General features: G+C 36.1%; 1 protein-coding gene across 2 annotated transcripts in view; it reads left to right on the plus strand.

The window, feature by feature from the left end:
- Positions 1 to 24,184, plus strand: part of GRB14 (growth factor receptor bound protein 14) — a 169,693-nt gene that overhangs the window by 139,709 nt on the left and 5,800 nt on the right. For both annotated transcript variants that reach the window (XM_007539347.2, XM_007539348.3), the window contains 6 exons: positions 1,794 to 1,915; positions 4,482 to 4,556; positions 7,070 to 7,207; positions 13,118 to 13,228; positions 13,420 to 13,515; positions 18,501 to 18,581. In XM_007539347.2, coding sequence (XP_007539409.1) covers positions 1,794 to 1,915; positions 4,482 to 4,556; positions 7,070 to 7,207; positions 13,118 to 13,228; positions 13,420 to 13,515; positions 18,501 to 18,581 — 623 coding nt within the window. The remainder of the gene's footprint in view (positions 1 to 1,793; positions 1,916 to 4,481; positions 4,557 to 7,069; positions 7,208 to 13,117; positions 13,229 to 13,419; positions 13,516 to 18,500; positions 18,582 to 24,184) is intronic.

Consider the following 24,184-nt stretch of genomic DNA (forward strand, 5'->3'; position numbering starts at 1 on the left):
AGGGGCATCGGGCGAAGAATGAAGAATGAGAGACGAGTGAGTGATGCTGAATCAAGCTCAAACAGACATCTCTGTCTTACTTAAGCAGAACTTTTTTTTTATAGTCTCAGAAAGCTTAGATCATTCAAAAAAAATCACCAAGGTATTGATTATTAAAACAAAAATCACCAAGGCTTTGATTATTGAAACAAAAATCACCAAGTAAGAACAGCACAGGTAGGGGACAACTCCTGCTTTGTGGAACATTCACATTCCAGGGGCACTTTCCACCCTAGAGATCACATCACCGTTTCTGTGTCTTTTGTTTTTCCTGTACCTGTGTGCTAGGCAAATGTCCTATTGATTAAGATTAATATTCTACCTTTTATGCCATTCTCTTGGCCCTATGCATCAGAAGACAATGGTTTATAGAAAGTTCAGGCTTGTTAAGTTTCTTGGGGACCTTAAACAAATTGAGCAGCCCATTTTTCACAAAATCTGTTCCATTGTTTGATCAAGGAGTTTTGTTTTGTTCTGTTCCAAGTTAACCTCTCTAGCTAGAATACATCTTCTGTGTATGCTCATTATGTGACCTAGGTTCTTGTGTACTATTCCTGCACAAGGAGGTGGGAGCATAGTGGTGGGTGGTAGATTAAAAGGCCCATTGTATCTAGCAAGGTACCATAACTTTCCACTAATTATTTATGTTATGTAAGGTGGCCCCTCCACTGTGGGAACCACCAATCTTTCTCTATATTTTAGGGGGAATACTAAAGGAAGTGGTGTAGATAAAGGGGAAAACATTTTTCCTATTGGGGCCTCCTGAAAAATTCTGCATTATTGATACTTCTTGTTCCATTATGATCAGTCTTACAGAGTGCAGTGCAGGTTTTGTCATTATTTTTGTCATTTGGTCAGGCTCTGAGCCTGGCCATAGGTAAATATTATTAAGACCACACATAGCTTAATCATGCCAAAAGGCGAGATGGTTTCAGTTTGGCCTGGAGAGTCCAGCCGTGCTGAACTTCCTGCGAAGCTGGTACCATGTCAGGCAGCTTGCATGGCGGCGCCTGTGCCAGTTATCATTACTTATTTCATCTAGTTGCTTTACCTACTAAGTGCCTTTCGACCCTGTTTGTATTTATAATTAGTACAAAATATGTGCACCTTTATAATATTGGGTTTTCAGAAAAAAAAACTTGACATATTTTGCATGAAATAAACATAGAAAAAATATGCTGTGACTTTTCCGACAACCCAGTAATTTTGAACATATAAAGTAACACAATTAGGTTTCTTCAACAACCGCATGTGCTTACATTGAAAATTCACTAGATGCTGTCTTTTAAATGTTCTAGCTATTCAAATTATGTATCTTAAATGTCTGGTGACCTTGTCAAAAGTTTTCCACTTCAATAGGATGATTTGTTCCACCCTGAAGCAAATCTTTTCATTTTTTGTGCCATGATATGCTTGAGCAAAAAAAAAATAAATAAAATAAAGTAACTCTTATGTTCTTGATATCAAACTTAAAACTTGCATAGAATGAAAGAGAGCTGAGAACTAGTTAGCGAGAAGTATGTCTTCATAGTTTATCTTTTTTTCCCCATTCAGATTATAGTTTGGTAGAATCATTTCAGATTCAAATTTTATGAAAATTATATCAATTTTGACTATTTTAATAAATACACATACAGAATATATCATTTTTATTTATCAATAGGCATGTTTACCTATTTATCTGCCCATCTGTCTACTCATTCATTTATCCATTTATCCATCTGTTGACACACTCACCAAACAATTCTTTACAGAAAGAACAATAGAAGACCATGAGCTGGTGATTGAAGTACTGTCTAATTGGGGAATGGAAGAAGAAAACAAACTATACTTTAGAAAAAATTATGCCAAATATGAATTCTTTAAAAGCCCAATGGTAAGTGAAACCCCCATTGATTGCTATGAAAAAGAAATGAATTCATTTATGCTATTTTATGCAAGGGAAAGAATCATCATTAAAACACAGTTTGGAGGGTGAGAGGCAGGCAGTGACTCAGCCAGGAGTTCACACATGTCGCAGTGTGCCAGGACATAGGTTCAAGCCCCCAGTCTTGTGCAGCTGCAAAGCCAGAAGCTTCTCTAGTGGTAAAGCAGTGCTGCAGGTGTCTCTCACTTGCCTTCTATATTTTCCCCTTCTCTCTCAAATTTTTAAAATGCATTTAGAGAGTCAGAATATAATTTTTTAATATTTTATTCATTGGACAGAAACAGAAAGAATTTAAGAGAAGAGGAAGGGAGGTAAAGAGAAGGAAGAGAGAAACACCTGTAGCACTCTCACTTCCTACCATGCTTCTCCCCTACGGCCTATAGGTGGCACAAGTATGCTTGTAATCAGGTCATATTGTGCAGAGTAACAAGTGCTGAACTAGGTGCACCACTGCCTAGTCTCCTCAACGTCTTTCTGTCTCTATCCAAAAATAAATAATAAGTAAACAATGTGTTTGGTATATTGTAGGTAAGATTTCTGATTCACTGAAATTATAGTCACTTCTTTGTATTCTGACATATACTTTGAAGTTCAAATAAGAGGTGAAATAATTTTAGCCACCCTGACTTAAGTTTGACTTGATTTGGAAACCTGGTATTGGAGAACTATGCCTTCTCTTTTCTTATTTGATAGCAAAAAATGTACTATGTGTTTGACTCAGGATATGAATTTGAATAAAGATTCAAAATATTGAATAACATTTTGCACAGGATTTAGGACAGTTTTTAATTATCTTTTTAATTTTTTATGTTTATTTATTTATTGGATAGAGACAACCAGAAATCGAGAAGGAAGTGGGTGATAGAGAGGGAGAGAGACACCTGCAGACCTGCTTCAGCATTTGCAAAGCTTTCCCCCGCAGGTGGTGATGAGGGGCTCGAACCCTGTTCCTTGAGCATTGTAACATGTGCCACCACCTAGCCCCAGATTTAGGAAATTTAAATAAGAACATTTCTAAAGTAAAATTAAATTAATGAATCCCGGGAGTATTGTAACTTAGCCAGATATTTTGTTTTAAGAGATCAAGACTCACATGATTTTTACTGTTCCAGATCATTTTGTTTTCAGTGCAATAATCACTGAACTAAGTACAAATGAGATAAAGATCAGTGCATTATCGAGTAAATACTACTTTCATTAGAGATCTCTTTAAAGGAAAATAAATGTATGTCACACTCTAATGAAGAGAGAATCTGGAAAAGTCAAAATAGCCTCCAGGCTCATTATTTTAAAATGTTTTTGTCTCTGTAGCTGTAGTGTATTTTTACTCTTAAGTTTTGGATAATTGGATTGCAATGAAACTTTATGGAAAATATATGATACACTAATAACAGAACATTTTCAAACCCTGAAAGACTCTCTTCTATGTACCTATTAACAGAAATATAGTGTGATGATCTTTAGCAAATAAAAGACTTTTAATAAGGTTTACATAGAACTAGAATTTGTAGGAAAATTGTTTTATTGTTATGAATCTATATTAAAGCAAGAATTTAAAGTTTATGCACAAGAACATGTGGTTGAATGATCATTATTTGTTTTACTTATTTTATTTATACAAGACTGTACATTTATTTTGTTAGCCTAGCACAGTGACTAACAATTGGACTGGGATGATTTGACAATGTCTGGAGACATTTTTGGTTCTCAGAATTGGGGGTATGGAAGATTACTAGTAGGTAGGAGCCTAGCAGTGCTTTTAAATATTCTATAGTGCCTGAGATATCTCCCTAAAACACCACATTTTCAGACCAAATGTGAATAGAAATACTGTTGGAAAATCCTTTCATAGAGGAGATAAGGTGGAATGTATTTTCCCAACCTTGCCTGCTCATAACAGTTACCCATGGACATGGGAGACCATCTGTTAAAAATACTGGTTCCAGGACCTGCTGACTCAGACTCTCCAGAAATGAGGCCTGGGGATTACTGTTTTAGATAAAAGTTTTTCCTGAGTAATTTGCTACTTGAGCTTGGGCAAATTTACACAGAAAGAGGGAAGTTTTAGCTATCTGCCTCTCAGTTTACTTCCTGACTCTTCTATGCAGTTGTGGACAATGACCTTGGACAGGCATATCCTTTACTTTTGTGAGCTTTGACTTTATACAATAGGAGCAGTTAATCCTTTAACACTTGCTGGAGTGGTTGTAGGACTCAGTGAAGAAGAGTTATGGAAGTGAGCAGCATTTTGTTATATTGAGACTGTGGGGTTTTGTAACTTGAGGCCCCTAGATGTCTCTGGATAGGCGTATCTTAGAGTTTTTGCTGATCTTTGAACCCTGCTTTATACCATCTCATGAATGGTGGAATTCAGGGACTAGCATTATGAAACACACTTTGAGTATATTTTAACAGATTAGTTTCATGAGCTTTTGCTTTAGATGACTATAATAGCCTTACTTGAATCTTTTCTAGCATGGTTTTTGAGATAATGTAACCTATATCTTTCTGTCAGTATTTTTTTCCAGAGCATATGGTATCTTTTGCAACTGAAACTAATGGTGAAATATCTCCCACACAGATTTTGCAGGTAAAATCCTTCTTCATTAAAATATATAAGTAATAATGTAACAAAGGGCAATTTTATAGCTTATACTTATACATACTCAGATTTTGAAATGTAATGTTTTTGAGTAATTTTTTGCTGAAGGTAAAACTGAAAAGAAAAGGGCTGGAGAGATAGCAGAATGTTTATGCAAAAATCTCTCATGCCTCGCAGACAGTCTCAAGACTGTAGCCACCTGGTTGTGATAGGTGGTAGGTTTTGATTTTTCTTTTACCTCTTTTCCAAAATTCTCTTATAGTGGTGCTATATTTCTTTAATATTAAATCATAAAAACAAGTAAAATTAGGACTTTGGAATCAGATACTCCTGCATGTGCTCCTGACCTCTTTTCTCCACTGAGGCAATGTTTCCACTTTTTAAAACATTTTTTTCTTTTTCTAGTGTGACCTCTAAGACTCCCTTTTAAAAATTTAATTGGTTTGGTTTAATAACTTGGAAAGTACTCAAACTATTAAAAAAAAAAACACCCTACTTGGCTATTTTGCCTGTCAATTAATTAATATCTGTTACTCATTAAATTAAAATTTTTAGTAATTTGTTTTTTGTTTTAAAATCCCCAAATACCTAGTTCAGCATTTTTCTTGAGTAGCCTTTTAAAATATACTGTTTTATTTTCAGCTAATAATTTCTTTTACTTTCTGTTTTCTCCTTTTGCATTTACTCATTCATGGGGCTTTCTATTTTCTTCTGTTAATGAAACACTAATGCATTTGCTCTGTCTTCCTAAGGCTGCTGAGCACAGCCATCAGAACTAGTCCTTTCCATTCTCTTTTTCCTGACCAACACATGTCTACTGCCTCAGTTAATTAATACTCTGTGAAAGATGATTCCAAACCTTGATGGCTTAAATACCCACTTACATCTTTTTCAGCAACTTTGTGAGTCATTGAGGTGGATTTAGCTGTATGGGCATCTCAGAGGCATACTGAGTCACAGAGGGTAAGGGTGAGGGGGGGTTTAAGCAACCCCCCCCCCACAAGGTGACTTTAAAAAATTATTTATTTAAAAAGGGAGACATTAAGAAAACTGTAGGATAGGAGGGGTACAGCGCCACACAATTCCCACCACCAGATCTCTATATCCCATCCCCTCCCCTGATCTTTATCCCTCTGGGAGTATGGACCCAAGGTCATTGTGGGTTGCAGAAGGTGGAAGGTCTGGCTTCTGTTATTGCTTCCCCGCTGAACATGGGCATTGACCGGTCGATCCATACTCCCAGTCTGCCTCTCTTTTTCCCTAGTAGGGGGGTCTCTGGGGAAGCAGAGCTCCAGGCCACATTGGTGAGGTCCTCTGTCCAGGGAAGTCTGGTTGGCATCATGTTAGCATCTGGAACCTGGTGGCCAAAAAGAGAGTTAACATACAAAGCCAAACAAATTGTTGAACAATTATAGTCCTAAAGGCTGGAATAGTGCAGGTGAAGTGTTGGGGGGTACTCACTGCAGACTATAATGTACTTTTGCTTTCAGGTATATGTCTTTCCATTTCTTGGTATCAGTTTCTATTTCCTTGAATAGTAACTCAGCTTTCAGTATACAAGCCTTTCATTTCTTTGGTTAGCTTTATTCCTAGGTATTTTATTGATTTTTGCTGCAACAGTGAATGGGAGTGATTTATGGTTGTCTTCTTCTTCAGATTTAGTGTTTGCATAAAGAAATGCCACTGATTTTTGTACATTGATTTTGTAGCCTGACACCCTAAAGTGACTTCTTTGTCAGTATTATTTGGCTTCTCTCCCATTGCATTAGGCTTCTTACTGTATATAGCAGCCTTGGGGTAGTAATTTTACTTGTGTGACAGCTGGCTTCCAAAAGTTAATTGGTAGAACTCATCAGGCTAGTTAGATGCTACAATTAGAACTGGTTGACTCTTACTTCTGCCTTATTCTATTAGAGTAATCACAGATCTTGCCAAGACTCAACAGGGTGGAGAAATAGACTCCACCTCTTGTTTCAGTTATAAGATCACCTTGCAGAAGAGCATTTCTATGAAAGCTCTGGTTATAGTACAGGACAAGGAGCTTGCTATATTACCTTCATCAAGGAGGCAAACCAGGCTACACTTGTTTAATAGTTAAATAATGAAGTCAGACTTACAATTTTATTCCATACTGAAGTTGAATTTGATAAACCTCAGGGAAAATTATAGAAAAAGATAAGCTATATCAGGAATTCCTTCTATAGAGAAAAACTAGTTTTTCAAAAGGATATTCATATAGTTTATAATGTTGGTGTTTGGCTAAGCACTGATCACTTCGATTAGAATATATATTTTATGAGAAAGTTTACATTTAGAACTTTCCTTGGGCTTTTGAAAGGCTGGTTTTTCTAATATATATATATATATATATATATATATATATATATTCTGTACTGATTTTACATTTATATGTATAATCTTATATTAAGACTTTAATTAGGTTAAAGCTACAATATGACTTGATTCAAAAATGGTTTGAAAGAATCAGTTTTTTCTTGCAGATGTTTTTGAGTTCAAGCACATATCCTGAAATCCATGGCTTCTTACATGCAAAAGAACAGGGAAAGAAGTCCTGGAAAAAGATTTACTTCCTTCTAAGAAGATCTGGTTTATATTTTTCTACAAAAGGAACATCAAAGGTAATTTGAAATACCTGTGCTGTGTTATGAAAATGTCCATGAATTAAAAATGTCTCTATTTTGTTTGTTCATTACGTTTTATGGTAAAAGTTGGCAACTTTTTGATTCAAAACATTTTTCATAATGTGTTTAAAAACTATTTGGTTTTATTTCCTATTAATTTCAACATAAGTCATTTGATAGAATATAGAAGACTTTCATTATCAGACACCTTACTTCTTTCTCTGTAACTTAGGCTGCTTACTTATAGATCCGAAAAAGTTCACTTCTTTTATTATGAACCAAACTTACATTGGATCTTCACAACTTCTCCACTTCGACTGATATTTATGCAGTTAATGTACCTCAGATGAGTTAATAATTGTTCTTTTTGTGTGCTATTTTTGTTTTCTTAGATTACCCAGTTGGTTAATTCCTAGTGAAGTTATCGTGTTGTGATCAGTGGTCATCAGCAATTATAAGTATTGGCACTTAGGCAATGCATTATCTTTTAAGGTTTTTAAACATTTTTATTAGTGATTTAATAATGATTAACAAGATAGTAAGATTACAGGGGTACAATTCCATATAATTCCCAACATCAGAGTTCTGTATTCCCTCTATTGGAAGCTTCCCCATTCTTTATCCCTTTGGGAGTATGAACCAAAATTCTTTATGAGATACAGAAGGTGAAAGGTTTGTAATTGCTTCTCTGCTGAACATGAATGTTGGCAGGTTGATCTATACACCCATCCTGTTTCTGTCTTTCCTTAGTGGGATAAGGCTCTGGAGAAGTGTGGCTCCAGGACACGTTAGTGAGGTCCTCTTTCCAGGGAGGTTAAGATGGCATCATGGCAGCATCTGTAGCGTGGTGGCTGAAAAACTATATGATATAAAGCAAAATTTACAATAAACAGGAACCTAAATGTGGGAGTAGGGCAAATGAAACTAGGGGTCTGCGTGTGGGAGGAAGCTGGAAAGTATGTTCCATGTTGCCCATGAATTTAGTAACTTTTGCCTGAACCTGATAGCTAGCATGCAGGTGGACTAAAAGTATTGTCTGGGAAGATGGTGTCAGAGTTGAGAGTAGAACTATAAAGCAGAATCAGGGAAGAGAGTAGCTCCCAAATACGAGAGGAGTATATAAATACCATTAACTGTTAACCCCATGGATCTGACCTAGGGCCCATGTCTATGCATATTAAGCACAGGAGCCTGTGCAACTTCTGAGTCCCTGTCAGGGACTTTCTAGCCTTCTGAGAGTTCTCCAGACTGCTCTCCACAGGGGTTAGGCCAATTTACATTCCCACCAGCAGTGCAGGAGACTTCCTTTGAGGAAACATTTTTAAATGTCCTTAGAGAAAGAAGAAGAAAGACATGGAAAATGGTGAAATAAACAGGATTAAGGAGTTTATTAGAAAGCGACTACCTTAGAAGGAAGCCATGAGCCTAGATCTGTTTATATTATATTAAGAGTGAATATAAATATAAATGCTCAGAGCATAGTGTTGGGGACTGAATCTCCAGATAGTAGTCTTTTTTCTTTCTCTCTTTTTTTAAAATTTTTAAAATTTATTTTAAAAAGGAGACATTAACAAAACTGTAGGATAAGAGGGGTACAACTCCACACAATTCCCACCACCAGATCTCCGTATCCCATCCCCTCCCCTGATAGTTTTCCCATTCTTTATCCCTCTGGGAGTATGGACCCAAGGTCATTGTGGGATGCAGAAGGTGGAAGGTCTGGCTTCTGTAATTGCTTCCCCATTGAACACGGGTGTTGACTGGTCGATCCATACTCCCAGCCTGCCTCTCTCTTTCCCTAGTACGTGGGGCCTCTGGGGAAGTGGAGCTCCAGGACATATTGGTGAGGTCATCTGTCCAGGGAAGTCTCGTTGGCATCATGGCATCATGTTAGCATCTGGAACCTGGTGGCTGAAAAGAGAGTTAACATGCAAAGCCAAACAAGTTGTTGAGTAGTCATGGACCTAAAGGCTTGAATAGTGCAAATGACTTGTTTGGGGGGGGGGGGGTACTCACTGCAGACTATTGTGTACTTTTGCTTTCGGGTGTATATTTTGCCCTAGTTTATGGATACGTGTGAACATATGCTCTATCTCACGGGACCTAGTCTATATCTAGGTTTTGGGACTTTGTTAGGAAGTGAACTGCCTGTAATGAAGGTCTCACCTGAGTAATGAAGCTAGCTGAAGGGTTGTCATTGCACACCTGAAGTCTCTGGACACAGTCTGAAGTGAAGCATGCTGAGGTGGCACTCGTGATGATTAGGTTGGGATTGGCGGATGCAATATTATTTAATATGAGTTGAGAGAAGCATGCAGGAAAATGTGCCCCATTCTAAGGTTACAGGACTGAGGGAAAGATAGGCTCTATAGTGGAGATGTGAGGTTCCTGCTGTCTTAGAGTTCAAGAACACAATACACAGTTATTGTTATCATCACATTATTTGGTAATTGGGTTAACTTTGAAAAATCCCTTTGTTAGGATTTACTGTATAATACCCAACATCACCATAATTTATGTTCTTTGACATCATTTGTATATAGCTGTGCCACCAGTTGCTTCTGTTCTCCTTGGTCTAGGCTTTTGAGAAAGTCAACATATCAAAGTCTCAGCCTATGTATTAAAAAAAAAACCCAGTTGCTGCTTTAAAAAGTTTGAGACATTCAATCAGTTTTCCCCTCTCATACTAAATAGTGATTTATATGACTACAAATTAATAGGACTGTACATAAACACCATTCCTACCCCCAAAAGACTGTGTCCCATCCCACCCCACCCACCACTCCCCACCTCCATCGCCCCAGGAAGCCGAATAGTATATACAGAGCTGAAAAGATTGATACCTGATTCTTTTTTCCATAAATTCTCTGTTTTTGCATAGTTTTTTCTTTCCCCTCATATATCATTTTCATTTTTTGTTACTAATTGCAGTTGTTTTTGTGGTGGTGGTAGTGGTAATGTGGGTGTGTCTCTGTGTTTCCTTGAAGTGTTAAGTGGCAGACTACTTCATGGAATGGGAAAATATTGCTTGATCACTATTGCAGATGCACTGAATACATTTTATCATATTTGCATGTTCAACTATTTTCTCTGGAACATGTAAACCCCTTCAATTTTTTTTGGTCATAAATAATACTAGAAAAAGTAACTGTTCATCTTGAGGCTTTAAATTTTTTCTTAACAATTTTAATGAGGCTGCTTCTCCCCCTACCTTCTGTTCCTAATGTGTGAAGTAGAATGTGATAGGTCTTTTTTTTTTTTTGTATTCTTTTTTTGGATTATTTTGCTTTTTTCTTTATTTCCTTTTGTTGCCCTTGTTTTATTGTTGTAGTTATTATTGATGTTGTTGTTGTTGCATAAGACAGAGAGAAATGGAGAGAGAAGGGAAGACAGAGAGGGGGCGAGAAAGACAGACACCTGCAGACGTGCTTCACCACTTGTGAAGTGACTCCCCTGCAGGTGGGGAGCCCAGGGCTTGAACTGGGATCCTTATGCTGGTCCTTGCACTTAGCACCACCTGTGCTTAACCCGCTGCACCACCACCTGACTCCCAATAGTTTTTTTTTTCAACAAACATATACTACATCACCATTTTTTTTTTACTTTAAACATCTGCAGGCTGTCTCTTCTAAATCTGATTATTTAGTCATTATTATCTCATTGTCTTGCCTCTGATGCCATACCGTAGGAGGTCAGGTGTTTACAGTTGCTAAATCCTTACTTATTCAATAGGTTTTGCATCAATTTGCATTGAATTTTTATTTTACCAATCATCTCTTCCTGCTTTATTCATTAAACAAGACAGCTCATACTCCTTCTATTAGATAGATGCTTTTATCCTCGCATTGGTCTTTGCCTTGGGTAGACAGAATTGTAAGCATCAAATTTCTGTTTTCAAGCCATTCTTCAGCGCTTTGCAACACAGTATCTGATTTCTCTGCATCAGAAGGTAGTATTTTTCTCTCAACCCTTTGGCTAATGAGCTCATGCTTCATAGTCTATAGGTGACAATGATTTTAACTTTCCCTTCAGAAGAGAAATTCAAGGTATTAGATAATCTCAAGGATTATGACCTTGAGAGAAATTATGTATGCTCTCTAATGCCATTTCTACCTGACAAAGAAGACCACTTACTGGTCTCTTTCTATGATAAGGCTCTTGATTTATTTTCAAAGATATAAGATTGCATGGGATTTAGATAGCCAGTGCTTCAAGCCTTGGAATTGTGGCTATAGTTTATATTTATATAGAAACATCTAAGTGCCCTCCCTCTCCAGTTCTTCTCTTACATACACACACATACATACTTAGTTTTTGGTGACCACACCAACTCAGCTTTGTAGCCTGACAGTGATATGTCTGTTGTGAAGGAACAAAAATCAGTCAAAAGAAGAAACTCATCATGGCTCTACTGCCTTCCATTATTATTTTTTTAAAACTGCCTCTTTCTCACAACCAAATGACTCTAATGCATTGATTTCTATGGTGCTAGAAGGTAGAGATGGCTTCATTCTGTTTTCATAAAAATCAGACTTTTTTTTTTTTTTTTTTTTTTTTTTTTTACTAATAAATCAGTTTCTGTCAAGGGATAAAGTTTTAAAGACAGTGATAGAAGTGTACCTTTCTTTCTCCTTCCTGTTCTGCAGTCTAGCCTGGGACTCTTACTAATAATTTTCTTTCCTGCTTTATTCTTCCAAGGAAATGAACAAATATTCAATTATTAGCTGAAAATGCCTAAGAACAGACACAGAGAAACAATTACATAGATAGAAACTCTTTCCCTATCAATCATCAAGAATGGTTTAGCCTACTGGCAAATGACTAAAATGTCTTTAGATTTGAATGGATTCCAATTGCTAAAGGTTTTTTGAAGCATTCGCTCTCTCTCTCTCTCTCTCTGTCTCTCTCTGTCTCTGTCTCTCTCTCTCTCATCCTCTCTCACCCCTCTTTGTTTCTTCTAGAAGTTCTTTTCAGCTTTCAATGCATTTGAATCACCTGGGATTTTGTTTCAGTGCAGATTTTTATTTGGAAGTTGTGCTGTGAATCCTGAGGTTTTATGTTTTTAACAAGCTTTCAGATGCCGCTGATGTTGCTAGTCTGCAACCATCCTATAGTAGCAAGGTTTTAAAGAGTGAATGCATCATGGTCAGTCTTGATTATACATTCAGCACCAGAATTAAGCACATCTCCAAGCTATTAACCTATCACAGAATAGTATGACCCAGTAATTTCCCATAACCACTTCATGGGTTTCCTAGAGAAGAAATAGGTCTTCATGCTTCCACTTTCCCATGAGAATAAGACACATTCCACTACCAGGCAATTTCCCTGAAATCATCTGTGCGGCTTCCTCTTTTTGTACAAAGAGATAGTCATGCTTCCTTCTGATTGCTTGCTGTGGTGTGGCAGGCACTGCATAAAACATGTTTTGTATTTGTGGCAGGCACTGCACAGGCAGGCTGATCATTTCTGAAGAATCAGGGATCTTCATGTTTCTCTGCTCTCCTCTGTAACTGCTGTGAAAGTTCAAACCTACCTTTTTCCCTTTGTTGAGTTACCTGACTTAAAACCTATATAAGAAAAGCCTTTTAAAACACCTTTAAAAAATCATTTTACTGTCTCCTCTGGGATTTCTTGAAATGGTAATTCGAGAGTTTTTTGTTTTTTGTTTTTAAGCTGGAAGATGTACTTTTTGTGTACTAGTCAGATTATAAACAGATTGCCATATCTCAAGTAACATTGTCTCCTGCTTATTTAATGATAGATGTACTGACTTTAATTTATCTTTTGTTTCTTGGTTATTATTTGGAATAACTTTTTTGCCAAGACACAGTATATATGATATGGTGAAAATGCAAAAGAGGCAAAAATAACTCTCTATTCTAACCCTCAAATATATTTTTTAAGGAACCACGTCATTTACAGTTTTTCAGCGAATTTGGCAGTAGTGATATCTATGTGTCACTGGCAGGCAAAAAAAAACATGGAGCACCGACTACCTATGGATTCTGCTTTAAGGTACAGGCTTAATATTTTGATAGATGAATAAAGCAAGCCTCAGCCTTTTAGGTAAGCTTGAGTTTATCTTAATTTTGTTTAAAAAGAGACAGCTTTCTCTTATATATAGGAGAATTTTAGTGACTTTTATTTCAACAGGTGTTACCTTCAAGATATGCATTAACGATAAACAATGTGCTGTGGCCTTCTAGCCTAACAAAGCAGGAGGGCCCCGAGACCTGAAAATGCTCTGTGCAGACGAAGAGCAGAGTAGGACGTGCTGGGTGACTGCGATTAGATTGCTTAAGGTAATCTTGCTGCAGGTGGGGGTTTCTACTAAGTGCTATGAGTGACACAGAAGTTTGAATATTTCTGCATTTCAAAATGCAAAGACTCACTATGAATCTGTGTATAAGGGCAAGAAGAAAAATAACCACCACCATACACACACACACACACACACACACACACACACACACACATATATACATTTTTTTAATCTAAAAGACATTGATTGAGAAGGCTGCAATCACCTTAAACCTTTATCTTTTAAAAATTCGTTTAAAAGTTAGGGAAATATTCTAAGCTTTATTTTATTTATAAAAAGTAAACATTGTCAAAACCATAGGATAAGAGGAGTACAACTCCACACAATTCCTACCACCAGAACTCCATATCCCATCCCCTCCCCTGATAGCTTTCTTATTCTTTAACCCTCTGGGAGTGTGGACCCAAGGTATTATGGGATGCAGAAGGTGGAAGGTCTGGCTTCTGGAATTGCTTCTCTGCTGAACATAGGCATCCATATAAGCTTGATTTTTGTAGGAATATTATATATGTATGTGCATATATATATGTATATATATATATATATATATATATATATATATCCAAAACTAATCAAAACTCTTGTATTGACTTTGTGTTTTTTTTTAAAACATTGCTATCATTCCATAAAAATATATATTTTTAAAGGTGTGTCTGGTACTTTGGAGCTTCAGTCAATAGAGTCTTTTTGTTGTGGGAATCTGGCTTGAACCTGGGTTGTACACATGGCAAAGCAGGTTATATAAAATTAAATATATATACTTATATACACTTAATATATATATACTTTTATGCTAAGTAGAAATTATAACTTTCATAAACATAATTTGTTGGACATTTTGAAAGAAATAAGAATATTCTGGAAGTAGGTAGACAAGAGAAAAAGAAATAAACATATTAAAGCATATATTTTCTTTTTTTAAATTTCTTTATTGAGGGATTAATGGTTTACAGTCGACAGTAAAATACAATGATTTATACATGCATATCATTTCTCAGTTTTCCACATACCAGTACAACCCCCACTAGTTCCCAAGCATATATTTTCAGTGCTCATATACTAGTAAACTATCAAAGCAATCAACAATATTTAAATATTGTTTGAATATTTGAAAAACAATTCAACAATATTTGAAGCAGGGCAAAATAACAAAAATATTAGAGCCAGAATTATTAGTTGTCATTCCAGGTGTAAAAAAAAAAAAGTTTTGTTTTTTAATTCCTTTATCTTTAATTGAGGTAAAATTCACATAATTTTATAAATTAATTTAATTTTTGAAAAGATTTTTATATGTATTTTTTTATGTCAGGGAGAGAAAAAGTAAGTTGAAAGGTTTTTTAATTTATTTGTGGGGGTGGGGTAGGAAGAGAACCAGAGTATCACTCTGGCACATGTGATAAGGGGACGTCACGGCTGAGAATCCAATGCTGCTCACTAGGCCCAAATTAAACCAACTAATTTTAATGTGAACAATTCAGTGGAATTTGGATATTCAAAATGTTGTGCAACCAGGATGCCAGTCAAGTTCCACATATTTTCATCACCTCAAAAGGAAATTCTATACCAGTTAAGTAGTGGCTCTCAACTGCAAGTTGCACTGGCCAATTGACATCCTTTCTCTATGGATATTTAACAGAAATGGATGATACTTTATGTGATCTTTTGTCTCTGGCTTCTTTCACTTAACACTTTTTAAAAAAATTCAACCACATTGTAGTATATGTACATACAATATTCCTCTTTATTTATAGGGCTAGATAATAAATAGTTCATTGTGTATATGTGTTGCATAGATGCATAATTTATCCAACTGATAGATGCTTGGGTTGTTTCTATCTTTTGACAGGTGTGAATAGCTCTGTAGTGAAAATGTGCATACATGAATTCATTTAAATATCAGTTTTCAATTTGGGTAGTAGAGACCTAAGGATAAAATTGTTGATTCTGGTAGTTTAATGTTTAACTTTTTGAGAGATTGTCAAAATGTTTCTCACAAAATGGTTTCGCCTGAACCATTTCACTAATAGCAATGCTTAAGAATTTCTGTTTCTTTTTATAGTCACCAACATTGGTTTTTTTTGTTAAGAAATAGGCCTTAAAGAGATGTGAGTTGGTATTTATTAGTAAACATATTTTAAAAGCAACTTAATAGAAGCTTTTAGATTACTGAAATTTATAATTGGACTATTTGTGCCTCAACTAGTTCAACCGTTAAAAGATCATGATGTTGGTTTCAACAAAGCTTGTATATCTTGATTCTTTGAAGCCCTTGTGAAAAACATTTACTCTTAGAAAATCTTTTTTTTTAAATAAAGGAAGTATAAAAGAAAGTAAAATTAAACTTTAGAGAATCTTAGAAACAAACCAGCAAGGGTGATAATAACTGGGTAACTGTTCTGGTGTGTCAGCCCTCACTAAGTGTTAGAGATTATCTTTTGATTGTTTCCTTTGGTTGTCTGTTGTGTTATTACCAAATTTTTTTTCACTGTTTTGTCAGATGTAGTTGGGAAAGACTAGTTTATGTTGTGTTGACTGAATCAAAAGTGCCTATCTTTTTTTTCTTTTTCTTTAATTTGATACAACAGAGAAAAATTGAGAGGGGAAGGAGAGATAGAATGGGAGAGAGAAAAACACATGAAGTACTGCTTAAGTGCTCATGAAGTTTCTCTGCAGGTGGGAACTGGGGGCTTGAACCAGGGTCCTTCAGCATGATAACATACGCACTCAACTGGCTTGGCCACTTTCTGGCACCATTTATATAATACCTGTTAGAACAGCACCCCCTATGAATTTGGTCCATTGCTCTATTTTAAATTTGCTTTAAGTTTTGTTGTTGTTGTTGTTGGTGGTGGTGGTGGTGGTGGTATTTTAGAGAGAGAACCAGGGAGAAACCACAGCACCATGTGATTCTGTTTCTGGGACTTGAACCTCAGCCACATACAATGACAAGACATCTGCCCCTCCATATTGTGCTAACTCTCCAGTGCATCCTTTATTTTTTATATGCACATGTGTAACTAGAGACAGATATATCCCAAGAGATAGCCTCATTCTCTTTGAAGAAATTTCAGTTGCATATGGAGTTAAGGGAAAATCTAAGATATAGTAAAAGGAAGATTTGCTTGTGTACTTGCTTACTCATCTACTTCCCTTTTTTCCAGTTAAAAGTACTAACCTCCCTTTGACTATTTTATCCCTTAACTGCCCCTCCAACAGGAAAATGTTAAGGGGACCCTTGCCCTACATCTTGGTCATAGTTAGTACCTGCTAACAACCTCCAGCAGCACAGAAACAACTGCCTAAGACCCCCGATAGCAGATTCCTTGAAAAAAGCAGTTTTATTAGTAGGTTACAGGCTTTTTACTACAGATCAAAGATCATAAAGCAGCAATAATATGTGGAAGTATTGGTTGGAGGCTTTTGTACATTCTTCAAAATAAACTTGACTAGGAATTAAACTCTTATATCTTTTTTAAGTCATTGAGTTGATGAAAAACAAATCTCATTAGGTCTTATTAATGTCAATCAAATCATAAAAAATAATTTTTAGAAGTTGAGAAATAATTAGAAAAAGAAATCAACACAGAGAATTTTAAATGAGTGTAGATTTGTATTCATGTTAAAAGCAGAGTGTTGAAAACAGTGACTACTTGCCCCTCTCTGATTTTCTGTCTAATTACTAAATACAGCTGTTTTGCTGGAACTGCTTTTTTTTTTTGCTTTTTTTTTTTTTAACAACTCTGTTTGAATGTTCAAAATGGAATATACCCTCAGGGTAAAACTGGACTTCATGGTGTCTCTTCAAACTCTTACATAGGATCTGTTTTTAATTTAATTATGGTTCTATGCAAAGGAGAGAACTGTAAAAAAAAACAAAAAGAAAACCACTGCAATAATAAATAAGCAAAGTTTGTCTATACCATGGGCTTCTTTTAAACAAAATGTTATAAAGGTATGGGGACTAATTTCTAATTTCAGGTAGGAACTGCCCTTGAAAGACAAGTGTATTGATGGATTTTAACATTCTTAATGTTTCTCAAACTAATAACTCAGTCATAATTCACCTAATTTCCAATAGTAGCCTGAAAATTCAGTTCTTATGATGATACCTTCTAAAAGTAAAGGTGCTACATGTCTTCTTTACTGCTTTACACTGTATTTTGTAAGCTTTTGCCTGAACTCAGAGTGATTCATCATCATTTTGATTTTCCAGAGTTTAATTTAAATGACCAAGTAATTCCATCTGTTTATTATTAACAGATAAAGTAACAGGAATATTCAACACAGGGTTAAGTTTTGGATTTACCAAAGAGGCAGTGTAATTTAATCAGTTCATGAAAAGTTACAATGAATTCTACCTGGTTTGGTTTAGGTTACATTAGGATTTTGGGGTGGTCTGGAAGCATTCAACTCTCAAGCATGAGGTCCGAGTTCAGTCCCCAGCAGCACATATACCTGAGTGATGTCTGGTTGTTGTTTTTTTTTTCTCTCTTTTTCTCCCTCTCCCATCTTTCTCATTAGTCACTAAAATCTTTAAAAAATAAATAAATAAATAAATAAATAAATAAGGATTTTGCAATCTTTGTACCAGAAAGTCTGACCCCCTGTCTGACTGAACTTTCATTTCACGGCGGTAAACCGCTTAAAATGGTTTTTTGTTTGTTTTTGCTGATGGTTAGAGGAATAGTGAGTAGGAATGACAACTTCAGATCTTTTTTACTTGTGAGCTAGAACTTCAGTGTGGGTCCAAGTGAAAAGCCACTATTTTTTTGTCACTATACCATTACAGGGCATCAGAAGAGTACCTTTTAAATTGTTGGTTGTTTTGCTCATTTGTTTTAAGGAAAGGTCATCACTTAAAGTTTTATATTGATGACGGGTAATTATTAGTGAAAGTGTTGATGTTCCTAAATTATCTGTATAGTTGAAATGGTGGGAATGTGTTTTTATTTATTTATTCTGCAGTATGGCATGCAACTGTACCAGAATTACATGCATCCATATCAAGGTAGAAGTGGCTGCAGTTCTCAGAGTATATCACCCATGGTAAGGACCAAGTTTTAAAACTGTATTTCTTTATATTTACATTCTATTAACTTGTAATTAGTCTATAAATTTTACACTAATAAAGTAGCTTCTTGTTCTTAGGTTTTACAGGATTGCAGTGTATATGATAAAATCATAGTAGCAAAATGTACTTAAAGTAGTCGATTAAAATACAAAATTAGAGAAAAAACTGAATGTTAGAAATAACTGTGTGGGGAGTCTGGTGGTAGCGCAGTTGGTTAAGTGCACGTGGATCCCAGTTCGAGCCCCCGGCACCCCACCTGCAGGGGAGTCACTTCACAGGCGGTGAAGCAGGTCTGCAGATGTCTGTCTTTCTCTCCCCCCTCTGTCTTCCCCTCTTCTCTCCATTTCTCTCTGTCCTATCTAAAAACAGTGACATCAATAATAAACAATAAAACATGAAGGCGACAAAAAGGGAAAATAAATATTAAAAATAAATAAGTAAATAAAAAGAAAGAATTGTGTGTACCACTACAACATTTCAGGATTAAATCTGTATTTATAGAACATTTCCCTTGAGATTGTAGCTACTCTCTCTCTTGTTGTTTTTTTTTGTTTTTCCTTTCTTTGATTTTATATGATAGAGAGTAGTTGAGGGGCTAGGTGGTGGTGTACCTGGTTGAGTGCACATGTTACAATGCATAAGGACCTGGGTTTGAGCCCCTGGTCCCCACCTGCAGTGGGAAAGCTTTGTGACTGGTGAAGCAGTGCCTAAGGTGTTTCTTTGTCTCTTTTCCTCTCTATCTTCCCCTTTTCTCTCAGTTTTTTACTGTCTCTATCAATAACTAAATAAAGATAATAATAAATAATGTTTAAAAAAGAGTAGTTGATTCCTTACTACAGGTGGGGAGCAAGGGCTTGAACCCAGGCTGGCCCTTGCTCATGGTAGCATGTGTGCTCAACTAGATACATCACTGCCAGGCCCCCATAACTGTTTTCTTAATTACTGACTTTGATGATTATCTGTGTACTTTAATTCTGGGATCGCCTTATCCTAGAGATAGCTTTATTCCAGAGTGATTGAGGTGCTAAGCAGCCTCCCTGGGGTGATTTTTTTTTAAATATTTATTTTATTTATTCCCTTTTGTTGCCCTTGTTGTTTTATTGTTGTAGTTATTATTGTTGTCTTAGTTGTTGGATAGGACAGAGAGAAATGGAGAGAGGTGGGGAAGACAGAGAGGGGGAGAGAAAGATAGACACCTGCAGACCTGCTTTACTGCCTGTGAAGCGACCCCTGCAGGTGGGGAGCCAGGGCTCGAACTGGGATCCTTATGCTGGTCCTTGTGCTTTGCACCACCTGCACTTAACCTGCTGTGCTACAGCCCAACTCCCCCTGGGGTGATTTTTTTTTTTTTCATTCTTTGTTTTTAGAGAACAAGAGACTGGAAGAACCACTATAGCCTTGCTTTACCACCCATGGAGTTTCCCTGAGTGCCCCCATGTGGTGCTAGGACTCAGTTCCCCAGATGCCTAGATGGAGGATGGAGCAGTTCCATGTTGCCTCTTCTTCTCTGTCTGAGGGCAGAGTAACGTTCATTCTCTCTTCTGGGTGGGCCATCACAAAGACCCTGGTTCAGAATAAATGCAGCCTTATATACTTGTAAATTCTTTTGCATTTTGACTAGCAATTTATAGTTTTAAAAATTTATTTATTTTGTATGAGAGAAGAGAGACCAGAGCATCATTCTGATATCAACATTGCCAGGGATCAAACCTGAGACCTCACACATGCAAATCCTGTGCTCTGCCCATGAAGTCAACTCCATGGTACTCAACAAGTTGAGTTAAAATTCAAGATCCTAAAAAAAAAAAAAAAAAGTTTTCTCCAGGAAATTTAAAACCTTGCAAAGCCCTAAGACTATGCAATACATGAAGTCTCACATTGTTTCCTAGATTTATGCTACTTGGATGTTTAAACTCTTGTACATTAACACAAGATACTTATTTCTGAACTTAAAGTTTATGCTCTCTTATTTTTACCTCTACTTCTTAGTATTGAGAGTATCATCAAGAATTCTAGGCATATACCTGTGTTATAAGTTAGTTAGCATACTACACTGCATTTCCACTTAGGTCAATAGTATGTTTTTAATGGTTTTGACCATGCAAGGCACATCTCTCCTTATGTAAAACAGAAGTGAAATGCTGAGTTCTAAGAATGAAGCATGAAATAATGTTGATAATAAAATCTGATAAACTAATACTAAAATATAAAACTCCAGTTCTGGAATTAATCTGCTAAATTATAGAGGAGTATTCATCTATCTTTGTTACTTTTAAGCCCTAAAATGTGAAGCAAAGTAATGTAATTAACTAAAAAGTAATATTGCTGTAAGGTATTTTTACATATTCTCAGCTTAACCTTGTATTCCAAATCCACATACATAAAGACTGATGAATTTTATTACTGTAATCACTCCTTAGAGCCTTCTAAATATTTTTTCACAGTTCACAGTTATTAAGATGAGCTTGTTAATAGCAGAATGTACTTGAAAGCAATTATTGTTTTGTGTCCTCTTAACCGTAGAGCAAAACTGTTCTAAACAAAGTATGTTCTTGTCTCATCAGGAACATTAGCATATAGGTATGGTAGTATACTTGTCTCTTCACCAATATTTTTTTAAAGAAATCCTACTGTTGATCAATACATATCTGTGACATTTTAGTCAGGGCAGCTTTCCTTGCTCAACACCAGATATAAGGAAAGTCACCTCCAGCAGATTGAAGGAGCAGGGATTTAGGTGCTTGTGTGGGAAGGACATGTCCTGTGTGACAGCCATCATGATCAGAGATGGCGCATTTGAGAATTATTACTTCTAAGTAAGAAACTAAGAAGTTAAGAGAGGTATTTGTATCTATTATGGTGTTTGTATGTATCCCACCTTTCTAAATTTTCTTGGAAGAATCAGTGACCTACTTAAATTCTATCAGTGTCTCTCATCTACCATTGCTGGTTTTGTCTAACTCCTTTCACTGAAGAACATAGTAAACTTAATATACTATGTGTATTGATTTACTTATGTACATATATATATGTACATATTTATTTATTTATTGGATAGAGAAATTCTGAGGGAAAGGTAAAATAGAGAGGTAGAGAGAAAGAAAGACACCTGCAGCACAGTTTCATATCTTGCAAAGCTTACCCTTGGGGATTGGGGCTTCAACCCTGCTCCTTGTGCATTGTAACATGTGCATTTAATTGGGTATGCCACCACTGGGCTTCTTAGTTATATATATGTTTTTAAAGGAACAGTGCTTTGTTTATTTTTGCCATCACTAAGACTTTTCTGCTGTGAACTGACATTTTTCAAGTAAAATGAAAGAGACAGATCAGAGAGACAAATGGAGATTAAAAAAAAAAAAAAAAGATACAACAGCACCAAAGCTTCCTTTATTGTATAGGAACTGGGCTCAACCTGGTTCATTGACCTGATGAAACAGGGCTGGTCTATCCTGGGCTGGTCCAGGTACAATATTGTAAAAACTAATGTGAATTTGGTTTGAGACCAAAAATGAGAAGAAAAGAATAATATCATAACAGACATCATAGATACACATAGAAAATAATAGCAGCTTCTCCCAGCCTTTGAATGTGAGTCTTCAGTAGGTATTTCAGTAAGTCAAGTATATTTAGCCCATTTTAGGATAAGGGATTCACCTCGAGGATCATCTATTAAGTTGGCTCTGATTGGATGAGGGATTAGGGCAAGCTAGTACACTCAGTTCTTATTATTTATCACTTTTGAACCTGGCTACACTCACATTTCGCTACATAAAATAAACCCCGAGAAAAACCTTCTTTTACCATAAGCTGTCTGCATGACCTTGGTCTCATCATTGGCATCCTACAGTGTAAAATGAGGGAGACAACAGCATCAGTTCTAGAATTGATTGCAGTTCTCATGTCCTGCGGTAGATGAGAGACGAGAATGGTATCAGAGAGAAAATACTGTGCCCTCTTTCTATGTACTACAGTTTAAAATTATGAAGGTCTTCCAAATGGGGTGGCAGAGTGTTGCTAATAGTTAACATCTAGATAAACTCCTTGACAAACCATGTTTCTGCCCAAACTTCACTAAGAGTGCTTGGATTTGATGGCAAAATATGGTTTGGATAATCCAGCGTGCACTTAGTCCTCTTCCTAAAAAAAAGCAAAGCACACCCTGAAAATCATGGACCCTTTTTTAGGGCCTGCCCTGTTTATCTCACCAGAGGAAAGAGCTAGAGAAAGGCACAGATATTTGAGAAATTCACTGATTCTGAATGCTATCGACATGACTTTCCTATGTGAAAGAAATTGAGCTAAAAATGACCTTTTGAGATCAAGTTAGATTCTGCTTTCACCTTGATTCCTTTGTCCACCAAAGGTAAACTATTAATTTTTCATCCACCATCTGCCATTCAGTAGAAAACATTTGTTGTATTCTTGTGGTTCCCCTTGTGTCATTAATATAGCAAATAGAAAATCTTATTTGTGTTGTAGATTGTGAGTTAAATCAACTAATTGTGAACATGAGATCTTGTTTTTATATTCTGCCCTTGTGTCATATAAGAAAAAAAAAATTGATGACGGAACAAGAACAACTTGTGATTGTTTATTTTTCTCTCCCAACAGTATTTTATGTTATCAGGGACTTCTCATTACAGAGCCCATCTTGGCATGTGATGGTAGAGATATTATAAGGATAAAGCTATCATTATGATTGAGATTAGTTACTCTGTGGTTTGGGCAGGTGGAGGCTTTTCATTAATGTCAGCAAAGCAAAAGTATATCCAACTGGTCCACAGCCCGGCACAGAAGATCACGGGGTGAGAAGGGCAAAGTAAGGTGTGACAGCAAATAGAGATTACAGAGACAGCATCTGTCTGGAAAGAGCAGCTGTCAGTTATAAAGACTCCTATAAAGACTCCTGTAACAAATGAAAGATTGCATGTCGGATCTCTAGAAATAAAAATGAACCATAATAAGATTGTGAACCACTACAGCATGGTTTGAGGAAGAAATAACAAACACTAATAAAATGGGATATGTGATGCAAGGATAAATGAACCTCCCATCCCCAGTTCTTTTTTTTTTTCCTGTGGGGGATGGGGCTGGAGGTTGCGGGGAGGAAGAGAGAATATTTTATTCTAAGTATATACTTAACTATATCATGCTATACCAAGCTAAGTATGATTGAATCTATATGGAGAAATATAAAGTGGTCTTAAAAAATGAGTCTTGGGCTGCAGGTTGGTTCACCTTTATCATGAGAACTCTATTTCTATTTGAATTTCAATCCACTTGGGTTGCTCCTCTTTCATTAATGGGGAATAACTGTTAATCATTTGCTATTCTGTTTTTGAGTTGTTTTTTTTTTTTGGAGGTAGGAGGAAGGAGTTGTAACTCTAAAAAACAGTTAGACTCTTGACTAGAGATTGTAACATTTTCTGTCTCTAGGTTTCCCAATTCATTGTTGGGTGATATACATTTTAAAAGATAATTGTAAAATAAACCCATAGGCAACTGTACATTATAAATAAGGTATAGGTTTTGGAAATTTTATTTTAACCTTCAGAAAATAAAACCATGTGAAGGC

The sequence above is a fragment of the Erinaceus europaeus genome, chromosome 18 (genome assembly GCF_950295315.1).
Source record: "Erinaceus europaeus chromosome 18, mEriEur2.1, whole genome shotgun sequence".
NCBI classification, from domain to species: Eukaryota; Metazoa; Chordata; class Mammalia; order Eulipotyphla; family Erinaceidae; genus Erinaceus; species Erinaceus europaeus.